The following is a 26,095-nucleotide window of genomic DNA, read 5'->3' on the forward strand; positions in this document are numbered from 1 at the left end:
ACTTGTTTCCCTCTGAGAAGGTCCTCGTGATCAACTGTTAGGTCTTGTCTCGGTCTCATGATGTCAAAATGTAAACAGAGGACTGTTTCAGAACTAGGAAATCCATGGGATCAGACACGACAGTACCGACTGTTCGCCAAGCTATCCATTTACCACGTTTGCCTACGGAACGCCGTTGAAGCGTGATTCAAAATTCCCAATATCCACATCAATGTAAATGTAGTTCCTCTAAAGGAGGCGGACTCTTCTGGCGGCTCACCGAAGCACCGCCGCCAAGAAAACCCTGAAGAATGTGTTTTCGATGTTTGGCGGGCACTGCACGGAACGTGTCGAATACATGATGTGCATTTTATGGAAAGTTGCTTCAACTTGTTTCACAGGCTGTCCCACGATAACACGTTCCGTGCAGTCAGCGACACTTGACATTGTCGATTTCCTCCCGCGGGAGCTTGCAAAGCCACGAACAGGCCCGCCATCTCAGGATCCTCCCGTCGTCCCGCTTCCACAAAAACACTTCCCCGCATGTCACGGCGGCACGGGAAATGACGCAGACAGGCAATTCGTGCGGTCCACATCGTTTTGGCTTCACTTTATTTGTCCTCAAACGCTGTGAAAACGACTGGAAGAACAAATGAACGCAGCGTTAGTTCCAAGATTCGGACGAAATCTAGGGAGGGAGGCATAAAACCGCTCAAAGAAATGTGCCTCGAGCTAATCTACCATTCAGGACTCCCGCTGGGTTTCTTCTTTCCGTAGCTTCGGTCCGTCACGGGAATTGTTCTGAGATTCCCCTCCTCTGTGCCCTCTTTCCAAAGTTTACTCGTCGTTGCCTACAGTCGGGCGATTTGGAACGAAGCCGCACAGATAGCTGGAATTTCGCCTCGGTTAGGGTTAGGGCTAACCGTTTGTCTCACAGCAAAGTTCCAAGAGAGCAAGGAACAAGGTCTAACTTGTCCTCCTCGCGCTAAACCAAAATAAGAGGTTACAATTCACATTGACTACATTTAACAGAGGGCAAGTTCGGGTCCTCGCAGCCATGAACAAAGCTCCCCGTCCTCATGCGGCTCTCAGCGTTGGCCACCAATGGAAAGCCTGCAATATTTGGGCCCAAATGTGCTTACCCCAGCATTTTGAGCCAAGAAGTACAGTACAAAATGCCTCGATGACCTCCAGCCCTCCCCTCCCCTCCCCTCTCGTCTCACTTTCCTTGGCGGCCCTCGGTTTTGTATTGTTTGTGGCACGTATTCATCAAGTGACCCTGCCATTTTACAAAATGTTCTCCGCCAGATTTTACGGCCAAGTACAATAACATCCTGCAGCGCCAGCTGCTTGTCGGCTTATTCGACGAACAAGCCGCCGGGTGTGTTAGCCACCGTACACATCCTCATCCTATTTCTCAATAACGACGACAGTGTCATTGATTGAATTCACAAACCTTTATTTCAAGGTCAAGTGGCAAATTTCTGCAGAGAGTTGACACCGCAAGTAAACACACGTGTAAAGAAGATCACAAGTAAACAGCGCGCTCCATCTCACGGCGGCCCCAAGACGCCGTCCAAAATGGCGCAAAAGACGATTGGACTGCAAAACGGGTTGCACTCCAGAAACCGCAAAGTCAACCAGAATCCCCTTCCTGACCGACTCTGATTGCAAAGCGTTTTTACCGCAGGAAATAATAGAAATAATAGACATCATTTGTCACGGTCTCAAACGATCGCCATCGAACAAGCCGTTATTCACTGTGCAGCGGCGCCTTGAGATACGAGTGACCCGAATTGTCTGGCGGCATTCAACTCGGCTCAACTCCACGACAAGAAGCAGTTTGGCAGAGAGTGAAGGGGGAAAAAAAACAAACAAAAAAACGATCGAAAGAGGCTCCGAGCTGTTTATTGGCCTAAAAAAAAAAAAAACCTCAAACAAAGACAATTGCACCTCATGAATTTAAAACAACCACATAGCTTTTCCTTAGGAGAGTCCGCTTAGCTTAATGCGAAAACACAATGCAAAACCCCATAGAGGGGCAAACAAATAGCATCGATAGTTGCTGTGTTAAAACCCTTTCAACCACCAATGTTCGAACACAAACGGTGCAGCAACCCATGTAGAGAGACAATATCACAATACTCACAGGCATATATAAAATGACTAATACTATAACAGCAGTTGACTGAGTCACTTATAGTACTTGTGAAACTCTTCTTCATTTGTGTCTGCACGACTGTATTATAATGCTCCGTGGTGGCCAAGTCGCACACGCCAGGAGAAGCTGCGAGGAATTAATCATGATGCACAAACTGTTTCATTAAATGCTGTTATTACTAAGTTGCTGTTTTTTGTTTTGTTTTTATAAAATGCAATATTATTGAGTGCTATTTTCATAATTTGAAAAACAAGTATTTTTGTTGTTGTTTTTTCCCTTCATTGAAATGGGGAAAAATCATTTTCGCAAGGAGAGCGGTGACAGACTGAATTCGACTCGTATCTCAAGGCACCGCTGCGCAGGCGATGTTGGAAGTAACATTTAACATTCCTAACTGTCAGACAAATGTAAGTCAGAAGTTAACCACTGCATAATAAAACCAAGTACTTGTCAAAGTACTCACCCTTTGAAGACGTCTGACGGTCACATAATGGAGAGGAAACACGAAGGTGTTTGCAAAGGGGTGCTGTCAACTCGGAATGTTTTATAGCTGTTGCTGGAATGAATTCAGGTTAAGTGTTGCGAAGTCAAAATATATGTTCGTCGTTAGCATGTGCTTGGTCTTGTGTGACATCACGCACGATGAGGGACTGACGTCCGAGTTGTGAAAGAAAGTGGGATTCGACTCCAAATTGGACCACTTTTGCGGTGTTCAACTTAGATGCAGGGGAGGTCCACGCAAATTCATTTGCGTTGTAGTTATTATTGAATTGTTTTCCCCAATTGGCCATTTTGAGCGTGTAAGCACACCAAAAAAAAGAGGCTTCAATCAAACGGCGGAGCGACATGTGTGGACAGATAATATAACAAAACTCATCTTGTAGACGAACATTACTGACGTGTATATCCTCGTGTCTGTATATACTGCCCCTATGTGGCCAAAGCGCACACGCCAGAAAGAGTGGCATGATCAATCATGTTGACGCAAAAAGTGTGACAAAAATGGCTTCATGATTTACATTCTGTTTAATTATGTCTGAATGTATGTACTGTATGTAAGTTGGGAAGGCTGGAACGAATCGATGGCATTTCCATTCATTCGAATGGGGAAAGGCGATTTGCGATACGAGCGTCTTGAGTTACGAATGTGGTCACGGAACGAATTAAACTCGAATCTCGAGGCGAGACTGTGTTTGGCAAAATGCAGAAATTTGGGGCAAACGCAATTTCTTCAAACAGGGAGTTCGCCCACTCTAGTCCTCAATGGCTCAGTTTCGGTTCAGATGTTAGCAAGAAAACACGAGCCAGACGTACGGTGTGGGGTTTGCTTTAGCCTATAGGGCTACAGAAAATGATGTGAGGGGCTGGATCTGGCCCTCCGGCCTTGGGTTGGGCACCCGTGACTTACAGGTTCCGTCGTATTTGACGGAAATGTGTATTTAAAAAAAAACAATAATAATGGTACAAATCAAAAACCGTACGGTATGCTCTATATCTTTATGGATCGGCTGGTAATAACGCGATATCAAAAGTGGCATATTGATCGTATTCACATGTGCCACAATTGAATTTGGTGCCTAAACAGAAGCGAACAAGTAGTAACTGCAGCAAACGTCATACGTGAGGCCTCTGAAAGATCCTCGCTAACCCTTCAGCAGAGTTCCACCGCGGAGTCAATTGACCAGCGACAGACCGTCAAGCAATTCTTTGGCGGTTTGTGCCCCGGAGAAAGAAAGCGCTTGCGTCCTTATGTGTCGTCGCGCTTGTTGTCGTAGCCGGTGAAGAATGTGAAAACGCTGATAACCAGACACATCACCAGAAAAACCACCAGCGCGACCCAGAGGAGCTGCTTGCGCCACAAAACCTTGGGGCAAATGCGGCTAAGAAGAACCAGGAGCTCCTCCATCCTCCTGTGGGGGGGGAAAGCCAATTTGTGTTAATCACTTCAATTTCAGAATACTTGTATTTTTTTGCATGCGTACAGTTTTGTCACGCTGTCGTCGTCCTGGACCTAAAGTGATGTTTTTGAGCAACTTTAATCGAATTGGTCGTTCGGTTCCATTCAATTCACGTCAATAAAAGAATCGAAATCGAAAACGTTCACACAGCAGCAAGTAAACCGTGTAAAAACGCCGTAACAAGTGTAAATAGATGAGAAAAGGAGTCAGCTCAGATTTACGTCAGTAATTGCACCTGAAAAAAAATGGCAAATATTTCAAATGCGAAGATACGAAGCAGAAATAACAATTCTATTTGCTAAAACACTTTGTACTCAAAAATTGGAATTCTGAATGACTGAGCCATTCCAATGTCGAAATTAAAATGTGTCCTGACGTTTTGTGTACTGTATAGGTGACAAATTGCTACGACAAGGTGCCGCGTGATAAATAGTGTGCGGCTTACCGGCTTGTTTTGATCTTCTTTCCACTTTCTTCGTCGCTTATCTTGGATTCCGGCAACTTGTCTGCGGCGTCCTCCTCCTCTTCACGCTTTTCCTCCCGGATCGCTTCGTTTTGCTTCAGCCCTTCTCGGTAGCTACGGCGAACATATGAGCGTAGCGTCTCATGTATGTCTCATGTCAGCAAGTTCAAACAGCCAGCAGAAATACAACGTCGCTGAAATAAATGCATGTAGAGTTAAGAAATGTCACGGTGGCGACTTCGACGATTTCCGACGAGGACAGAAGGGTCATCGGCATTCCGGAATAACTTGCGTTCGGCCTTCTGTAAAAATCAGGACGCCCTGTTCGGCCTTACGTGAAATCAATCTTGAATGTGTCGGTTTGTGATGAACGGCCACCACGGCTGCCGTGTGTTCGGTTATCACGGGAGGTGCCTCACCCTTTATTGTACGCCTCTTCCTCAATCTTCGCCTTGAGCTCTGCCCTGATTTCCGCTCTGATCTCCTCCAGGTTGACGGCGGGCTTGGCCGATTCGCCTTCCTGCTCCGGCGCGCTCTTTCCACTGCGTTGTTCGGCAGAGGAAAGCGCAGTTAGGCCTCGCACGTCGCACTCGTCGCGAAATAAAACCGATGGACGGCAACGCTTACAGTCCGAAGATGAAGCAGAGAAAATAAAAAGGGCCCGATTTACTGTGGCTTGCGCTGTTCGGCGCGAGATCTACTAAGGCCCGCCGCACACCGAGCAACATGGGCGAAACTGACTGAAGTGGACAATTGGAAAAAAGAACACTTCGGTCTCTTCAAGTGATTGAGCACCGCACATCTACGGGCAGCAATAAAGAAGGTGGATATGCTGAAATGAACCAGACGCAATGAAAAGCAGAGTGGCAAGGTGTTTTGTCATAGGTGCTATGGCATGACCCCTTCTTGGGACCGCCTCCAAGTCGGCGCTCCGAAATTGTATCGCTAAACGAATGATGTGTCTCGATCTTTTTTGTTTTTGGAATTTCAAATGTCCGCGGGAGCCGAAAAGACCCCCCCCCCCCCCCGCGTCGCCCCTCATTTTGTCTACGCTTACTCCGATTGCCAATTGGCACCTGCCTTTCAGACGGGCTAATTAAGGACGCAAAGTCAGCCGCAGCAATTCATCTCAGGGTGGATCAATCACATTGCACACGCAAATGTTTTCTCCCGGTATGTTGCTCGTTTGGGTATACGCAAAATGATTTGGGTGCGCCTGCTGAGTAGATCGGCTTGCACGTCTGTTGCATGCGCAAACCTTTGGCAAATCAGGCCCATAGAGGAAAAATTGCTCTTCTCTGTATTTGGCACAAGAGCCGGCTCTCTCTGTAACCACCATACAATTGGAGCAGCGAGTCTGGACTTGGTCAAAGAGCTGTGTTTGGATTATGAGCCTGGAGAGCAACTTCAGTGACATCTGATGATGTTCTTCCATTCTCAAGCTTGGCTGCAGTCTAACACATCCTCTAGGTCACGCAAACAAGAGAAACGTTCCCACTGCGACATCAAATGCTTTTTCAGGCATTTTTGCTCCATTGTTTGGAAGACCCATCGGTGACCTCGGGAATGGAGCGATGTGACGCGTGTTAGCAAAACCTACCGCTCCGTTGTCGCCTGTTGTGTGGATTCTGGCGAGGAGTTTCCTTTCGCATCACTTGCTTCACTCTGCCAGAATGGGAGCGGTCATGAAATGATTCAAACAACTTTCACATTTCTACACGGTCAATGCAGATTTTGTTTCATCAAAACAAACACGTTTAAGGGAGCGGTTTTCCAGCGGCGCGACCCCGATAAGGTAACAAAATGCATCGTTTAAAAAAAAAATGGATAATGCTGTTGTTTTGGACTCATGCCCTCTTCGTGTGCGCGCGCGTGTGTCTGCGTGTGTGTGCCCCCGTCCGATTTCGTCTGTCTATATGCCGCATTTTCAAAGGCCTTTCTCTGCGGTGCGGCGCATCGTTACACCAATTCCGTGGCCCCACATGAGTCTCAAAGTAGAGCGATTTCGCGGCTTCAATTTCAATATTTCTTCCCCGTGTCATGTCGGAGGCTCCGTGGAAATTTCAGTCGGCTTGTTTTGGGGAGGCGCCAGCTGTTTTGCGATCTTACTGTCGCACACTTTGAAGACCCCTCAGAGTATTTGAAAGGAGCCGCCCATTTTTTGATAACTCAAGCGGATGGTCATTTTACAATAACCTTCACAACCGTGACAAATGTATTATCTTTGCCGGCAACGCAGCCGTACAGTAGCACGCATCCCATTTGATGGAGGTCAGCAAAGGGAAGAAGTCAAACGGACCGATTCGACTGTTGAATATTGCTATTATTCAGGTGATGAAGACTCACCAAGGCCGGGAGAGCAGCACCGGGCGTGGGAGCTGATGGCGCGTTGGGGGCGGCAGCGGGTGGCGTCTGACCCGGGATGTTCAGGAGGTTCAACTTCGGCACCACGGCGACGCTCACCCTGCGTCTGGGCAGCGCCTGAGCGATTGCGCACGCCAACTTGTTAGTGATGAGTCGGAGCACAAAGAAAGTTGGAGAATATCGAACCGGGATTGTCGCTCACCTTCCCGAGAGTGAGCGACATGGATCTTGAAGCCCGAGAGACTCCGTCATCTTGATGAAGAAGCATTACATTTGGAAGTACGATTAGTATTGCATTCTATGATCGCCGGGGTGGAAAATGTCTGCAATAACATGATGTGGACTATGACGCTGACAAGTTCAACTTGCCGTGCGTTCCTACCGTCTTACCTCCAGTTTCCACGGAGCTTCCATAGCAGCGATTGGAGTTCTGGTTGGCCAGCTTTTTGAACTCCGTCAGCTCAGCGTGGTCTTTCTCATACGTCCGCTTGAGATTTTCGACATATTGCATCATGACCTCTGTGGCCTTGCTCATGCGTTTCTCCTGTGGCCGAAGTAGGAACCCACTTCTGAGTAGATGTCTTAACATTTCCCACATTGAATATAGAACCCGATGAAGACAGAAGATGGTACTGTAGTGTACTGCATGTATCCCTACTGTTGCTTTAATCCACTATTGGAAATCAAGAAACTATTCTGCACCTCAGAGATGGCTTGTAACTTACATGCGTTACATTTACTTAAGGACGTTTTGGGATCAATAAATGACTTGGAACGTCACCGCGGATAAAGTGACATTCCCATGAATAATTGTGGAGCTGTACAATAACACGGGAAATAAATGAACTTCGGAGTTTACGCTTAGAAATACTGCAGCGACAGTAAATGTTTGCTTCAAATGAAATCCTTCACCTTCAGACAGACCGCTATCATCCTAAAAAGCGCATTGTTCTCAAAGAGAGACGAAGAGGACAGACACTTCATTAGGTACGCCTGCACGAGGTGAGAACCAATACAAAAGCTACAAAGCTTTTGTATTGCTCGGTATTAGCAATCTTTGATTATTGCAGAACCCTAATGTGTGCTGACCAAACCGAGCATTCCTATTTTTTTGCGCCAGCTCTTGTATTGCATCTCATTCGATCGAGTGAGTGTACGGTAAAGAAATGGCGACGTACCTGGCGAACGGCTCCGACTATCTCGGATCTGCTCGAGAGGCGGGCGGCCAGCCGACGCAGCACCGCCAGCGTCTCTACTGAGCCGCCGATAGGCCTCGCGCTGCTCCAGGTTCTGCCACTGCGGGGCACTCATCTCAAAGTACAAAGAGAGAAAATGTCCTTTACCAAAAACGTAATCATGCTTTTCATACTGGAATTATTGAATCGTTTGAGTTAATATTGGAATACTTTCTTTTTTAAAACATCTTAACCATGGTTGACTATGCCGCTTTCTATTTAGGTCTATTTTACATCATGTTGTCATCGGCATAGAATCGGAATCGGAATCAGAATCAGAATCCTCTTTATTTGCCAAGTATGTCGAAAAAACACACAAGAAATTTGTCTCCGGTCGTCGGAGCCGCTCGAGTACGACCACAGACGGTCGATTGGCAGAGAACGCTTTGGAGACGGAAAGACATTGGAAAAAAAAAAAAAAAAAACAGTCACTGAGCAATAAAGGGTTGCTAGTTATCTGCTAATGCCGGCACTTTTTTTTTTGGAACCAAGCAATGAGCCTATTTGGACAAAGTGTACAAAGTAAACGGAGTAATGAGAAAAATAGATACTCAAGTAAAGTTCAGTTACCGGAAAATCTACTTAAGTACAGTATTTGTAATTTTTTACTTTCCATCACAGACATCACAATAGAACTGTGAACATGGCAGGATAAATATTAACGGTGGGAACATGTCCGGGAAACACAATGATTATTATTATTATTTTGATTTTTATTTTTTTTTGAGGGGGGGGCGACTAACCTGAAGTGCGCCTTTGAATTCTTCGAGTTCTTTCTGTGTATCTTCCTCAGTCAGGTTCCTCTCCCTCTCTGCCTGTTTGAGGCGGGTCTCCAGTGTGTAGTTGTCATTACGAAAGGCCAGCGACAGCTGGACAAACGCATTCTGGGGGATAGGAAGTGACAGCAATCAAACTCAAAGTGCCACATTAAACATCACATTAAGCACTGATGAGGCGGAGAACAAAGGAAGACTCCCGCAATAGAGGCCACGTCGAGTGCTGTCGTTTACCGAGCGCCATTGTGCCTTAAATGTTAACGTCAACGTGTCTGGCGGTCGAGCGGCCCGAGGGACTCTGACTTTTCACCTTGTGCCGTGAAGCCGACAAAGCCAGGCTGCACATTTTCCAACACGCAAAAGTCATTTCCGACACGCAGTATTCACGGCCGAGAGGAAAAATATGACCTCCGACTGTTGCGATGCACAAACAGCCCGGCGGGACCGAGCAGGGCGGCCACTGCCCCAGCCGGACGACGTCACTCTTGTTTTGCATCTTCCCCACAGGAAGTCACCCTGAGTCTCTTTGGGCCACAAAATCACTTTCCTGTTGACAAAAAAGAAAAAAAAGAAACGCCGCCACATCCAGGCAGCTGTGTTTGTGACTGGCTAATTAACTACTATGGTAACAAAACAGGTTTTTGTCAATTCTGGGATGCATCTGGCAAATGTGCCGGAGGTAATGGGGACTTGTGGCCCAATATAGACTCATGTTTCCATGGAACTTCATTTTGAGAGGGTAAATGTAGCCATGGACTAATGACAAACATTTAGATACAAAAATACTTGTGCAAAAGTAAGATTTGCAGTGGTACAGGGTGTCTCAAAAGTCACTGTGCACTTTCTTTTTTCTATTTCATTCATTCGGAGAGACGTGAGGCCATTGAGGCTTTGCACTTTTTGTTAGCTCATCATTCCTTTGCCCATGACTCACCAATTGAGATCGGAGCAGTTTTTCTGTACCCGACTGCGGTTCAGCGCCGGTTTGAGAACCTTGAACACGTAGAACAATTTACTCCATTTACCGTATGCGCAACGGCTTTATGATGCTCGTAAATAAAGATTCTCAAACCGCCGCTGAACCAGAGTCAGGGACAGAAAAACGTCTTGCCAGGAGGCAATTCGGCAACGCTGCTCAAATGTCGATTGGCAAGCGAACAGCAAGCTGACAAAAACTGCGAAGCCTCAGCTGTCAAATGCTGATCGCCTCACGTTTGTCCGAATGAGACCTGAAACAAAAGAGAAAAAAAGGAAGTGAAGAGTGACTTGTGGGACACGCTGTATTATAATTACTTACTGTGGCTTAAGAGGCGTAAGTAAGTCACGAGGAATCCTACTGACTACATTTACCAGAAGAGAATTTGTATTTGGCAGGTCTGGCTGCAGTTTGGTTTTGCGGAAACTTCCAAGCATATTCCATCAGTGCCGCAAAGTCTTCCAGCACAAATCTGCAGCCGAGACAGCTTTGAAACCAAATCGAGAAAAGAGATATTATGGGGTATGTAAAGGGTCGATCTCACCGGCGGAGAAGTTGCCCCGCGCGACTGCCGCAGCGACTCAGGAGAGCGAACTATCGCTTAAGCTCTCGCCGGGGCGACGTCTCATTGGAGACCAATCCGCCCGGAAGTCGCCTCCAGCATTTCTCGGAGACGTCGCGCAGACCCCTCGTGCGCGTCACCCCAGTCGAGACTTGAAAAGGTCTGCAAAACGTCTCCGAAAACATCAAACGTTTGCATTTACCGTGCCCAGCCGGGCGACGTCGTGGAGAAACCAGCAGAGACTCGGGTCGCCGTCGGGTCGCCGACTAGTCTGCGGGCCAGTGAGTTGAGCCCCTAAATACGGCCGTTCAAACTTACATGACATCGGATCTATATCTTCTCTCGGGCGCAAGCGAGTCGTGTTTGATCAACGACTACCGTACTTCTGTTCTAGACACTCAGTCCTAAGACGATTTTAGGGGAAGGAAGACCTTTGGAGACCGGAGACAATAAAATGGGCAAACTGGAAGCTCTTGTCCGCTCTCAAAGAGCCTAACTATTATCTGGCTTTCACATCCATGGCCCTTATTTCAGGCCTTGGAGTAAACATAGCAAATGTTCTATTGTTTGTATTGTTCACGAGAAACAGAGAGGCAAGTGGCATAAAGTGTTACAGTCAAAAGTTGTAAATGTATGACTACCTGCAATAACGTACAGTGTTTGAATATACACGTGAAGAGTTCTTTTGGAGTAAATGAGGTGAAAAACCTGAAAAGATCAGATACCAACCTCAACTTCTTTTTCAGTGAGCGGAGGTGCACTGGAATGAAATCAAAGGGATTAGTCAGTAGCGCAGAAGTACACGTCCGTGGGACAACGTGAACTCGAGGAGCTGCCGCATCGAGACACGCACCAGCCGGGTAGGCCGCGATGAAGTTTGAGTTTTCTCAGCATGACGTCAGAGATGTTTGGCATGGCGTCCGGCTTGGTCTCCCCGCTGCTCGGTGGTGCGTTTGAAGCGGAAGCGGGCCCTGCTTGCGGAAAGGACTTTGAGCATTAATTCGATAGCCTTGACATCCAACTTGAGGTCCGTGTACTCCGTACGCGCTTTGTCTCAATAGTACGGCAAAGTTTTTACGAATAGCTGCTCAAACGGCTTTATGGAAAGTTGTTTGAAATCAGTGAGATCCAGCTTAAGGCCCATGTGCGAGTGCGCTCTGTCCTCACGAGAAGGACAACTCTCGCCTACTTGTAGGACAACCGTGAACATGTTTTTACAATCGCATCGTCCGCTCCGCTAAGGAAACCTGACAAGAACATCTGATCACAAAAGGAAAAACACCATCACATTTTCCCAGAGATTCAGGAAGTGCACACCCTAGGAGACATTCTGCTCTGAAAGTACTTTCGGGTCGTACATGAGCGAAAAGGGCAAACAAAGACGGTCACCTTTTTCCTGTTCGGCAGCTTCGCTCAAGTCCGGCAACTTGCTTTGGTTACGCATCAGCTTGTGTTCCTGTGCACGCGTCACACAGACATGCGAACGAAGTACATTTGGTGGTACATGAATGAGTGACTGCGCGTGACATTACAAGAGCAGAGTTTTACCTCTCTGAATTTGGACAGTTTGGGCGCAGGGAGCTCCTTGAGCCCCGCGGCTTTAAAAGCGCCTTTGTCCGAGCTCGTCTCGTCTGTTCCATTTCTGGAGTTAATGCCCCTGACGGCATCCCAGGAAACAGCCCTCATCAGCGGTGGGAAGGCACCGATGGTCTTGATTTCAGCTGTGCAGGGGGCCTGTTGCGTCGGGGGTCGAGGAACGGGCTTGGCGACCCCTGTGGCCGGTGCCTGGCTGGAATTCCGTCCTCCGTCCTCACTTTTGTTGGCTCCGGGAGGACTTTTGGGGTCACGGTTCTCCTTCGGAATGGCAAAACGGGGCGTTAGGGTCCCAGAAGACACTTTCCTTTTCTCTGTGGGCTTCCAATCCCCCGCTAGTCTGCTGCCCTGAGGGAGGCAACGGCATTTACTTGAATTCGAGTGTCATTGTTGTTGCGTGTAAACCCCAAGCTGAAACATAGTTCAGACAATAAGTTGTCTTCTACATGACTTCGTTTGCTGCATTAGGTAATACAGTTTTGCCTTGAGATACGAGTTTAATACGCATCTCAAATCATCTTCCCCATTGAAGTCAAAAACATGAATCCATTCCAGCCAATCCAAAAAAAAAAACAACACATTTTTTTGGAATGGGTTTTTAGGAAAGAATAGCATTCTATAATGTTGTACTTCATAAAAACATATGGTAATAATATAAATAAACAATTAAACATTTATTGTGACTCCTGCTCCTTCAGCTCTTTAGCTGTGCACACCTTGGCCACCTGGCGGCAGTATAACACAAATATACGTGGAGACGGTCACAAATGCTCAGTAAGCTGCAGTAATAGTAGCCAGAGAATAAAGAATATATGGCTGTCAGTATTGTTATATTGTCTGTCTACGTGTTTCTCTGCTATTTGTGTTCAAATATCCGTTGCTTCGATGGCTATAATACTGTGACATCGATGGCATTTGTTAGCCTGTCTGTGGTTGTTTGCATTGTTTGTTAGCATTAAGCTAAATAGACTTTATTAAGGCTAAGCTATGTGGTTGTTTTAAATACGGGACGTGGAACGTCACCTCTCTGGCAGGACGCCGGGGTGAAGAGAGGGGCGGAGCTGTCAACGGATCACCACCTGGTGGTGAGTCGGCCCCGATGGTGGGAGAAGATGCCGATCCGACGTGGCGGGCCCAAACGTATTGCGAGGGTCTGCTGGGAACGTCCGGCGGAATCCCCTGTCAGAAGGAGTTTCGGCTCCCACCTCCGACAGAACTTTGCTCATGTCCCGGGGGAGGCGGGGGACATCGAGTCCGAGCGGACCGTGTTCCGCGCCTCCATTGCTGAGGCGGCCGACCGGAGCTGTGGCCGTAAGGTGGTCGGTGCCTGTCGTGGCGGCAATCTCTGAACCCGTAGGTGGACATCGGGGACAGTGTGTGTGTGTTCCAGCTACAAGGGGATCACACTCCTCAGCCTCCCTGGTAAGGTCTATTCAGGGGTGCAGGAGAGGAGGGTCCGTCTGGAAGTCGAATTTCAGATTCAGGAGGAGCAGTGTGGTTTTCATCCTGGCCGTGGAACAGTGGACCAGCTCTACACCCTCGGCAGGGTCCTCGAGGGTGAGTGGGAGTTCGCCCAACCGGTCTACATATGTTTTGTGGACTTGGAGAAGGCGTTCGACCGTGCCCCTCGGGGAGTCCTGCGGAGGGTGTTTCGGGAGTATGGGGTACCGAACCCCCTGTACGACCAGTGTCAGAGTTTGGTACGCATTGCCGGCAGTAAGTCGGACTCGTTCCCGGTGAGGGTTGGACTGCGCCAAGGGTGCCCTTTGTCACCGATTCTGTTCATAACTTTTATGGACTGAATTTCAAGGCGCAGCCGAGGCGTAGAGGGGGTCCGGTTGGGTGGCCTCAGTATTGCATCTCTGCTTTTTGACGATGATGTGGTTCTGTTGGCTTCATCGAGCCGTGACCTCCAACTCTCACCGGAGCAGTTGGCAGCCGAGTGTGACGCGGCTGGGATGAGAATCGGCACCTCCAAATCTGAGACCGTGGTCCTCGGTCGGAAAAAGGTGGCGGGCCCTCTCCAGCCGGGTCATCCGGGAGGATCCCAGAGTTGAGCCGCTGCTCCTCCGCATCGAGAGGAGCCAGATGAGGTGGCCGGGGCATCCGATTCGGACGCCTCCCCGGTGAGGTGTTCCGGGCACGTCCCGCCGGGAGGAGACCCCGGGGACGACCCGGGACACGCCGGAGAGACTAAGTCCTTCGGCCGGCCCGGGAACGCCTCGGGATCCCCCCCGGAAGAGATGGATGAAGTGGCTGGGGAGAGGGAAGTCTGGGCGTCCCTGTTAAAGCTACTGCCCCTGCGACCCGACCTCGGATAAGCGGTAGAAAAGGGATTGACGGATGGATGGATGTAATTTTCTGTTTTCTGTTTCGTTTGACAGTAAACTTCAACTGGGAGTGGCATTAAACAACTTGAAGCCTCTTTTGCTTCTTTTTTCTTTTTAAGAACAGTTGACTATCTGCCAGACTGCTGCTCGTTGTGAAGTGAGTCGAGTTCACTGACACCAGACAGCGCTCGTATCTAAAACAAATTTGGTTCCAAAGTCAAAGCAAAAAATTGGCTGATCTCGAAAAACCCGAGTCGGGTCACTCGCAACTCAAGACAACGCTGTATTTGGGTTGAGCGATTGTATGTATCGAAGGACATGAAATGAGGGAACGTGCTGTCTGACCTCCACATCCTTTTGCCCCCTCGCTGAGGCAACGTCCAGATGCTACAGGAAAGGGCGACACAGACAAGTACAAGGAGCAAGGTTGACCTGCCTTCTAAAACCTCCAATCAATCTCAGCACGGCTTTCTGATTGATGCGACAGAGTTAAAAATGAGAATTGTTTTACCTGGCTGATTGAGTGCGGACTGCAAGTCACTTCTGGAACTTCCACCGCTGGAACAAGCGAAAGCAAACAACAGCTAATTCATAACGAGAATGTCCCTCCGTTCTTAGTAGCTTGACAGGTACAAATCTCCTTCATAATCCAGAATGTTGCCTTTAAAATGAATCACATCAACTTCGTCTTGAAATGTAAATGTAAACAATGCATTGGAAAACTCCTCGATCAACTGTATAATCAAGGACCAAGAGTAACGGGTTGACCGATTTTCATGGAAAACCATCCAATGGTTTTTGCATAACGCCGCAAACAACATGACTTTAAGGCACCGTGGACCTGAGAGCGCATGCCATTTGACGTCGAAGACATTGGATTTGAGCAAAGAATCCAAAATATAGCAGCAGTACTGCCACTGCGCTACAACCGACAGTGAGTAAGTCACCTGCGGGGGAGTCGGAAAGGCTGCTGGTAGAACGCCGGCCCCGGCGCATCAGGAAGCGGTCGCTGACCTTTTTGGCTTCTTCCAGCAGCTCCAGATTCTTCTGACGATCCTCCTCGGAGAGCCGCATCTCCGGCAGCGTGTCCTTCACCAGGTCGATCACGTGACCTGTGCTGTCTGAGGAAGGTTAGGCGCGCCGTTAGGTCCAGAAGTAGTCGAACAATGGCGCAGTTGTCGTGCAAGTAGGAACATTTGCAGTTTGTTTTCACGTCTGAGCTCCTAACAACGGAGTTGTCATCTATAAAGTCACGGCATTGCAGTGGAGCATTATTTGGACGAGAATGACTACTTTATAGCCATCCAAATCATCACACTGCTTACCATATGCCTTATTCCAGACCTTTTATGAAAGATTTGATGTTAAACATGTATCAAATCCTATTTAAAAATAAACTGTTCTTATACTTAGACAGTATAATACAGTAACTTCAGAAAAAAACAATTGAAAAAAACCCAAACTGTCGTTGACGAATATAAATATTCAACACAAACATGGATTCCGACCCCAATTTCTAGTTCACTATCGATATTTAAGAATATTTAGATCCTCTCCTCGATCCGTACATAACATAAAATCTACTATAACATAGATACCGATATCGAATACTCTTTGTTATCACAATTGTGATAATGATATACCAATACGTAGTCATCCATAATATACTATTAACGTTCCCCGTAATGATGATCTATCAATATAATATAGTTAATACACTAGCTATTATTAATGAGCAATATATACAGTATATTCCACAGAACCCAGCTAACTACCTCGCGATCTAGCAAGCTGTGTGTACATAGCGTGTACACACACGACCTTGTTTTGCTAAATGTGTTTGCGTGTGTTCTACCAACCAACTGTGGTGATGGATCCTGCAGAGGAGTTTCTGGCCAGACGAGCTCTGGGACTGTGCGGCCTGCAACATAACGCACTCATCGGCAGATGCTGTGAGCAGACCGATACATTCCTCGATCCGTCATCGACGGAACTTTTGCTTTTCAGGGTCGCGGGGAGCCGCGGTCCACCTCGGCTGACTGGTCGCCCGCCGGTTAATCGCAGGGCACACGCGGAGACAGACGACCTTTCGCGCTCACATTCACGCCGTAGATTCGCTCACCTCGCCGGCTCTCGAGGACGGGCGTCTCGCCGGACGACGTCGGTCTGCTGTGGGTAGATGATCGTGGGCCCGGTCATGACAACAGCTCCGCTCTCAGCGGGCGCGCACTGTGCCGGAAGCACAAAGCAAAGGCAACGTGTGAAAGCCTGCTTGAAAACAGTCAGCCAGGTTACATTTCATACGCAGAATTTGCATTCACTCAAACCACTATAAACAGTGATAAGGGCGGCTACGGAGGAACATTAACGTCACAAAGATGACCCAAAAAAAAAAAAAAAGGGGGAGAAGGCTGCTGAAGTGCAGTGAAAGTTACAATCGCAGTTAAGTTTATACATTTTGACATTTGGCATGAATACATCTGGGAAAAGAATTGGGTAGATGAGGAATTTATGCTGGGTGTCCTAAATCTCTGCAATGTGAGACCTGACGTGTTTCAGGTTTGTTCGTTTTCGTAAGCGGTCGTGAATATTCTGTTTCGTGGAAGGCAGCATTAAATGCGCGAAGCAATTCATTTGCTACATTTTTGATTTGAACAAAAGAAATGACGGTGAAGCCAAAGGAGCGATTGCTGGTTGCGGTAGACGTGATAACTCAAGACACCCTTAACGTGAGATTGGTTAGTAATTCCTTGATAATTGTGTGAATAAGTCATTTGTACAGCTTGGTTAAAGGAGACTCATTTCATCCATAGTCTTCCTAATTTTATGATTTTTAATTGAAATACAGTACACTGGTGCCTTGAGATACGAGTGCTCGTAATTCAAAAGGCTTTTATGACAAACTGTTTTTCCAAATCGGAATGACTGGGAATGCCATTAATCCGTTCAAGCCCCCCCTCCCAAAACATTAGTAATGTGTAATTTAATGAGACAAGCTAGCACTCTATAATATTGTAATTTGTTTAAATATATATATATATATATATATATATATATATATCTACAGTAATGCAATAACTAAATAAAATGCCTACGTGCAAAACTGGGACGTGAGTGAGTTCACTGCAACCGCGCAGCGCTCTTATCTCAAATCATTGCTCACTTGTCAAAGCAATCGTGTGCATTCTCACAAGGTGGCTGACAACTGCCAAACAGCTCAAGGGGAGAATTGCAGTTGTTGCAACGAAAAATTCAATAATAACGCTAGAAATAGTTTCTTGTCCCATTGGAATGTAGCCCCATTCCAACGTCATGATAGCAAGGCCTAAACATGACCACCTCCATCACTTCGAATAACGAGGACGCTATACTTTTCCTGACGAGGCATTCACGCCCAACGCGTACAGTGCTGTACCGTTTGCCTGGACTGCTAGCATTGAGAGAGATTCCTCACCGTGGCCAATCGGATTACTCACGAGTGGCGTTCACAGACTCACACGCTTTGGCCTAATATGCGCTTCCTCCGAGCGGGACGCTGTGTCGTCTACTCACCGTACCGGGAGAGCTTGAAGAACTGTCCGGATCCTCGGGGGAGTCCTCCTCTTCCTCGGGCAGTGCGGGCATGGCAGGAAGCGGACAGGGCCGGGATCGGGTGAGTGGGAAAAAAAAGTTGCCCTCAGCAGTGGAGTTGGCGCTGGACTAGGACATTATTGGGAAATAAGTTACTCGCTATACGACATTGTAGCAACACTGCGCCACTGATACAGTGACTATGTAATAATCGACTAAATGTGTGGACATCAACACATCAGTGTGCAAAATCGCAGCGAAAGAGGATACAATATCATCTCTTTATAAAAAAAAAAAAAAGAAAAGGAAAACAAATCCAAAGATAGCCTTGGTGCAACAGTTGCATTGATTCGATACAAAAGACCTTTTGGCGGAACCAAAACGAATACTCAGTACTCTTATTAACATTTTCTTAACTTTTGGAACAGGCTAACTGGATTGTTCGGGAGGGAGTGCGGGTTGATACGACGGACCCCCGCAGGCTCGCTGCGGCGGTGACTTTCAGAGGGACGCTCTCAAATAAACACTGGAGCTTTTACACACACACAATTTACTCAGTATATCCCGCGTGGGACGTACACAAACGGGGGCAGAGGGGGAAATGACATAACGACCGCCATCTTATATTTCTGGGGGGCAAATCAGGCAGTTTGCAGCAAATATAATGATAGTAAACATCAAAATGAACAAGAAATTGGGTGGTTGTTCGGGGGAGGGGGAGCACTCAATGCCCAAGGCAAAATTCCAAGCCGGAAACCGTTGAAATGGACACGAAGTACAGTACGCGTTTTAAGTCATGACACAATGTCTTGAAATAAACAAAGACATGATGATAAATGCGTTTGTACGACCACCGCACCCAACAGAGGCCTCCAGGCTGATGAGCACTAAAATAGATATTCTCCTTCATACAGTAAAGCCCAATGTACCATCAGAGTGCATTTGAATCAGTTATTCAAGTAAATGCATTGTATATTGTTGTTTTAATGATAACATGTGGTGTAATCACACAGGTGTACATTGTTTTGATAGGTAAGCGCTTCCTTGTGGTATTGATGATGACGACTGAAACCTTCCTTTGAACTCGCTTCCCTCTTTTAAAGCAAATGCATACAAATGACCACCGAGTGCGCGGTCAGTGGACTGTGCCTCCGTTGATTCGGGCACATTTGCATTTGCAGGTGTTCTGTCTGCCGGCGCCTCACAATATTGGCGCCTATCCGAGACGGAAGGCACACACGCTAAAATCGCGCTTCTTTCGGACGCACTTGACGAACGTTCGCTCGGCTTCGCCGCCGAAACTGTTTGCTGCTCCCCGTCATCCCGAACACGATGAAATGTTTCGGGAACACGCCGGGACAAAAAGCCAAGTAAGTCACTGCTGAGGAAACAAGTCGTTTCCTGAAAACAGCAACGCTGGCTGAAGGATTTCTCGGGTGAGTAAACAAAAGAGGAATAGGTCTGTCCCAGGCAGGAAAAGTCAGCACTCTCACTGACAAACCTACGTGCTAAACCATTGACCAAAAAAGCCGTAAGATTATTCCTCGCATCATCAAGCAACTTCAGCGGATATTTCTTCTCCTCCGCTGCACAGCAGAGCAGAAAAGCATGAAAACAGCATGACGAAGTCGTGCACAATTGGAATCCCGACGTCTCGTCCGCTGCCTGTGCCCGCCCGAGGCGCTGCGCCGCTCGTCCCGCATGCAAAAAGCACTATTGCTCATAAATAGACGTCGAGTCGCTCGCCCATGAGGAAACAGGGTACAGATCGGGCGGGGGTCGGCCGCCTTAACTACTCCCAGAGCCATTTGGACACAACAGGAGCCCGGTGTGCGTGCATTCTGGATATACGAAACTCATCTATTTCACCATGAAACCAAAACGTTTGGAACTCTTGGTTGAAGCTTACTTTCAAATAAAACGGTCAATGCCTCTTTCAGTCCTCGTCTTTATGCAATTCAACCCAAACTTCAATTATCCACCTGCATCGAACCAAAACGTCTGTCTGCTTTTGTGTTCCGTCATCATTTTAGTGCGTGGGGAGCGTGCAGTCGCTTGTCAGCTTCACTTCAAAAAGACTGCCATATTTCACGGAACAATGTCCAATTCATATTTGTGAAATAAGAGCCACTGTCTACGTCTCAACAAGTCACACGAACAAAGTGAATATTGACGAATGATTAGTCACGGTAAATGCACACGCAACATTACAAAACACGTAAATCCCGGATATATTTGTGGGTTTGAACATCACGTGCAAATAATTTTGAGACATATCTCTCCCCAAAATTGTCATCTGTGAGGCTATGAGAGCGATGTTTGTTTCAACAAAAATAAAAGCACACCGGAAAAGAAATTGTCGTGATGGCGAAGCTGACATTTCCCAGCGCGCATTGCGCCATGCAATGCTCAACCTTTGCCTCGCTTACTGTATCGTCCGTGTGTGCACGTTACCCGTAGTTCTTTGAATGTGTCTTTTGTTGAACTGAACTATTTATTGCTTACAATCACCGCATGTTGCACTTTGATTTGACGAAAGCCCGCCCGTCGGTCGTGCGCGATACGTCGACGTGCCGAGCTGAGTGAAGTTTAGCCGAGCATAAGCTGGTGATTTAACAACAAGGAGCAATTGAAAGAAAGCAACGCTATTTGGTTTTTATTTGTACGAGGATGTAACTTGCTGACGGCGGGCGCCTCATTGGCTCTGGTCAAAACATTCATCTCGTACTGATGACGGAAGACTTGGCTGAGGATTCCCAAGCTTAACGTCAACGGGTCCGGACTTTACGTGGGAGATTGATATCTCGTGCTTCCGGAATGAATCTTTCACAAAAAGAAGCCTCGAGATTCTGGAAGCTAGCAGTGCCATCGGAGACTACAGAGCAGCTCCAATCTGGACTTTACTGAAACAATGGGCCATTTTCCACTGCTCAAGCCTTTTTCTGACTTTTTCTCTATTATCATCTGGGATAGAAGGACATAGCGCAACGCAAAAACGAAAAGGTCGTTTCATTCTTACGAAAGGAAGGCTTGGTTTTGCACGGTCTATGAAGTCATCTGCTTTTTGTTGCGAGCGATTTGTTCAGCAATTGCCCTCCCAAACAGACAAACGTGACATGAAACACTGTAGATGTTAACCAGGCGCAGGAGGCTTCACGCTGCAGACGTGACCGTGAGACAGAGATAAATATTTGTTGAGCGCTTTGATTATTTCCTGTGGGACGAGGGGACAGAGCACACATTTCTGCGTCCAAACGCAGTCCTGTTCTTGTACAGTGCAAAGATCATCCAAAGTGCTTCTAGCAAGCAAAGAAGACAGACGTGGAGACTGTCAGAACTTGTTCTCCTCATCACCGTGTTACATAAGACTCGTGCCATTTGTAGAAAATGCGGCTGAGACAAGCGCGGGGCCCAACAGAGGAAGTGCTCCGGCAGAGAAGCGCAATGTGAGAAGGAGTGAGAACGAGCGAACGAAGATGTACGGTCTGCATACCTGCTGACTTTCAGCCGCATCAGTCGACTTTCACACTCAAACACAAACGACACCGGCGCATTAAGCGCTTCCGAGGTTCACTGACAAATCAAACTGGAGAGTAACGCCTCCGAGACACACATACTGTACGTTCAGAGACGCCAGCGGAGGTTGACCCGCCTCTCATCCCACACGTGGAAAACCGCCCTCCGACGAAGACCCTAACCGTCCGAAGCCGTCGGCCGGCGCGGCGCGTTACCTGCGACCGGCTCCGGTTCCCGCTGCTCCTCGCGAATCAGGCCCAATTCCCACCAACTGTCACCACCACCCTCTGCCTGTTCTCGTGAAACGTCTCCAGCCTCTTGGTCTCTGCTTCCCTGTCTTTTTTTTTTCTTTCTTTTTTTTTCAGCAGCAGCAGCAGCAGCAGCAGCAGCAACCTCTCTTTGACTCCTGGGAGCTTTGACCATTTAAGGAGAAGGGCCGTATGCCTCTTTGAGCGAGTGCAAGACTGGCGCCGTGTGCGAGTGAAGTTAGCGAGTCGATCGTCTACCCGTCGTCCCGACCGTCACATTTTCTCCTCTCACTTCTTAGAATTTGTCTCGCGTGCTAAAATAGCATTTTCAAACCGAACAAAGACTGAATTGAAATTTGAAGTGTTTCTCTTTACTCTTGCAACCATTCTGAGTTGTTGTCGTTTTTGTTTTGAAATAATCATGAGAGGGACTGCAGTAGTCACACTGAAAGCAACTAATGTTAATAACAAATTGCAATTTAAAATCAAGAAGAATCACAGAAAACCATAGTGATAAGATTTCAAATATGTAATGCGATCAAACATATTAGAATATAAGCTTGTAGCTATGCACAGATCCTGTTTACAAATCCACGACAGAACCTTTTTTTTGGGGGGGGGGGGGGGGGGGGGGCTTCTGATGCACGTAACATTTATTACTGTTCAAGTACTGTACATTTTAAGAACCGTGACTCCGCACAAACATCTAATGTTGTATTTGATCAAAGAAGATGTCTCACCTTGCCGGAGCTGTCTCGTTCTGCGTCACCTGTGGGGGCCAAAGAGACAGATCAGTTGATTTGCATTGAACAGGAAATCATACGCAAGGCAAATGTGACAGGACGAGCGAGAGCGGGCGGGACAGCCTGACGCGCCGCAGAAAAGGAACGGAGCGTCGTGTCGTGGCAGCTGCTGGCGAGACCGAAGTCGATCTGCCAGGTGGAAGCGCCCTCGCTCCTGTTTCAGGAGGTACGGTTACCCTCCCCCGTCATCTCCATCGCTCGGGGCAACAACAACCCGGCAACCGAGTCCGTCCGCTCGGGTCGCTCGCGCCGGGGCGAAACAGCGCTAAACGAAGCCGCCGTCGGGGTCCGAGAGTCCGGCTCAGACCTTTGAATGTTCTCCTTGCGCTCGTGTCACTTTTCTCCGGTTTCTCCCACGTTCAACAAATATGCACGCGATCGCTCGTTTGTCGACATGTACTCTGTGATTGACGGAGACCAGTCGCCTCTCGTCAAAGTCAAATGTGACCCGAAGTCTGGCAAGCGCAAGGGCGACAAAATGGATGTGTGACTTCTTATGGGTTGGTTTGGAACCGTACCGCTTTGTGGAAAAAAGTGATTCCAGCTAAAGAAAAAAGAGGAGGCGTTTATATTTGGGGACAGGGTGTTTATGTGTTCAAGTAGACGACGCGAGGCGTGGAATCGACAGGGTGCCCGAAAGGTGACTGTACACTTCCTTTTTCTATTTTGCTTCAGTTATCATTCAGGCAGATGTGAGGCCATCAGCATTCGGCAGCTTGGCTTTTTCCACTCGCCCAAGGCTCGCCAACTGACATAAGAGGAGCGTTGCAAAATTGCTGGCCTGCGGGATGTTTTCCTGTCCCCGACTGGAGTTCAGCACCACTTTGAGAAGCTCCGCTCGAACGCGTAGTGTCATTTATGCTACGCGTGGCGGGTTTCTAAAAAGGGGATCGGTCCTTGACAAACAAACCACGAAACGGAAGGCCAATAGAAAAGCAAGTCACTTGAAGCTGAAATGATTGTGATGCAGCCATCATACCATTCATGGGAAGCTGCGGAGACTCACTGCCTTCTGGGATTACATGAGGAGGAGGAGCCGGAGGAGGAGCGGAGGAGGACTCTCCATTTGGTCTTTATCCTGCGTAACGCACTCAGACGAGCGGTCGGGACCAGCTGACAGCTCGGGACGCGACTGCCTCGGAAAAGTCTACAGGGAACACTTGATCAGTCTTTCCACGTCGCATTGCTTCCCGTATCACTTGTTCGGCAAAGCGACTCGGCGTCACCGCTTACGTTCGAATATAAAAACGTGCCGTCTTACAACAAAAATATGCAGTCCGTGTCGACAATGTAATGAGATCTATCGCAAGAGCTGTATCCCAAAATGGCCTTTACAGCGATAACGATGCTGTCGGTCTGGGAGGCACATGCAGGTTAAAAAAACAACAACAAAGTGAATCACAATTCAATTGAATTATGATCTTCGTTTGTCTTGGAGAGTGCTTATTCTTTCTCACGTCAACAGTTGAACCGAGGGGGCGATCGAACAATAGCAGGTGTGGGAAAACCCGTTTGAGAACGACAGAAAGTTAGGTCTGTGTTGACTTTCTCCCAAATGAAACCGAACACCGCAGCAGTCGTGCAGGCTCAATGGAACGATGAACGCTGATGAATGATTTGCTATTGGAATGATGCGGCATATTACTATGGCGAGGCTAGCACGCCGTGCTGGGAATTCACCTTCCATAAGTCCACCTTCCGTCCGTCCATCCATCCATTCTCTGAGCCGCTTCTCCTCACGCGGGTCGCGGGCGTGCCGGAGCCCATCCCGGCCATCGTCGGACGGGATAGGGTTAGGGTTTAGCCCCTAACCCTAACCCGCGGTACACCCTGAACTGGTCGCCGGCCAATCGCAGGCCACATACAAACAAACGACCGTTCGGACGGGCAATTTCGAGTCTTCGATCGACCTCGCGCGCATGCTTTTGGGACGTGGGAGGAAAGCGGAGTGCTCGGAGAAAAGCCACGCAGGCACGGGGAGGACACGAAAACTCACACAGGCGGGGCCGGGGGTCGAACCCGGGTCCTTAGAACTGTGAGGCAGACGCGCTAACCAGTTGCCTACCACCTTTTTATTATTATTATTATTATTATTCCACTCTTTTAAAGTTTTTTTAGGTTTTTGCCATGGTATCGTTTCAGTATTGGTATCGAGGTACTTTATGCAAGTGGAGCATCAAAGTCAGAAGTTTGGTGTCATGACAACACTCATTTTGGCGGTATCTTTGTGAAATATTCCAATTTTTAATTAAAAGTGAATTTGGATCATTCACAGTGTTACCGATATAGCCTTTGCTACATTTGCGGACGTTACTAGAGTGAAAAAACAATTCAGTTTAATTAAGGGACAGAAATCCAATTGATAGTCTTTGCTACTTTTTGCATGTTCAAGATGACTTTATTTCTTGACTACTTCTTTTTTTACCGCTGTATTTGTTTTTGTTACGCATTGCATGTTCAGTAACTGAGTAAACTGTTTCAACGAATACAAAACGGTGAGAAGCTCGGTCGCCCGGGACGATCTCAGAGTAGAGCCGCCGCTCCTCCGCATCGAGAGGAGCCGGACGAGGTGGCCGGGGCATCCGATTCGGACGCCTCCCCGGTGAGGTGTTCCGGGCACGTCCCGCCGGGAGGAGACCCCCGGGACGACGCCGGAGAGACTACGTCCTTCGGCGCCTCGGGATCCCCCCGGAAGAGCCGGATGAAGTGGCCGGGGAGAGGGAAGTCTGGGCGTCCCTGCTGAAGCTACCGACCCGGATAAGCGGTAGAAAATGGACCGATGCATGGATGAATACAAAAGGAAGGATTTGTGAGTTGCTCAAGTTGTACAATTAGAGGCAAACAATTGTAAATGAAGGTCACTTTGAGACATTTCCTCATCTGCATCAATGTTGCGCTTCCGTTTCTACTGCAGGAGAAACCCCCTCCTCCTCACAAACCAACCTGATTTTGTTTTCCCGCGATGCGGGCCTCAAGCAAGTCCAGCTGCACGTCGGCTCGGTCTGCGCGTCCCAGAGCGGCCCCCAGCGTCTGAGCGACGCTCTCCATCCTCGCCCCGACCCGGCTCACCCTCCCCTCGCTCTCCTTCGCGAGTTCCGCCGACCGCAGGGCGCTGTTGACCGTGGCCTGCATTCTTCTGAGGGCCACCAGCATTCGGTCCGCAGTCACCCCGAGGTGGACTTGCTGCCGGCGTGAGGCTGCTCCGCCTGGGCTGCGAACAGGTTCTGCGGCCGCCCGCGCATCCCTCTGCTGCTCCACGCGTTTCCCAGCAGCTCCGTCTGTGTGCTCGCTGTCAGTGTTGGTTTCCTTGTGTACTAGAACAACTCCGCCGCTTTTCTGCTCAGGCGCGCACTTCTGTTGACATTTAGGAGAGGTTTGCAGGCGGCAGACCCGCTCCCTCATATCGCCGACGGCCCGCTCGGCGAGCTCCCGAAAGGTCTGGCTTTCGCCGGTCCGGGCCTCGGCTCCGTCCACGCTCAGCGCTTTCCACCACTTCGCGATGGCCACTTTCTTGTACTGCGGAATCTGCGTCCCGATCTGGTCTGGTTTTTGCCCCTTTGT

The 26,095-nt window shown here is 48.2% G+C and overlaps 1 protein-coding gene across 1 annotated transcript; it reads right to left on the reverse strand.

Moving 5' to 3' along the window:
• Positions 1-1,916: 1,916 nt before the first annotated feature.
• mrvi1 (murine retrovirus integration site 1 homolog) lies at positions 1,917-23,603 on the reverse strand. The gene is given in 22 exon segments (XM_061670954.1): positions 1,917-4,050; positions 4,544-4,675; positions 4,981-5,103; positions 6,162-6,226; positions 6,908-7,042; positions 7,128-7,177; positions 7,316-7,469; positions 8,104-8,181; positions 8,183-8,236; positions 8,904-9,044; positions 11,204-11,234; positions 11,328-11,445; positions 11,864-11,930; positions 12,023-12,415; positions 14,743-14,784; positions 14,909-14,955; positions 15,345-15,518; positions 16,257-16,318; positions 16,520-16,626; positions 17,950-18,096; positions 22,472-22,500; positions 23,514-23,603. Coding segments are annotated over 22 exon segments (2,319 nt in total). The 5' UTR covers positions 23,521-23,603; the 3' UTR covers positions 1,917-3,887.
• Positions 23,604-26,095: the final 2,492 nt, after the last annotated feature.

Source organism: Phycodurus eques, chromosome 2 (assembly GCF_024500275.1).
Source record: "Phycodurus eques isolate BA_2022a chromosome 2, UOR_Pequ_1.1, whole genome shotgun sequence".
Lineage (NCBI taxonomy): Eukaryota > Metazoa > Chordata > Actinopteri > Syngnathiformes > Syngnathidae > Phycodurus > Phycodurus eques.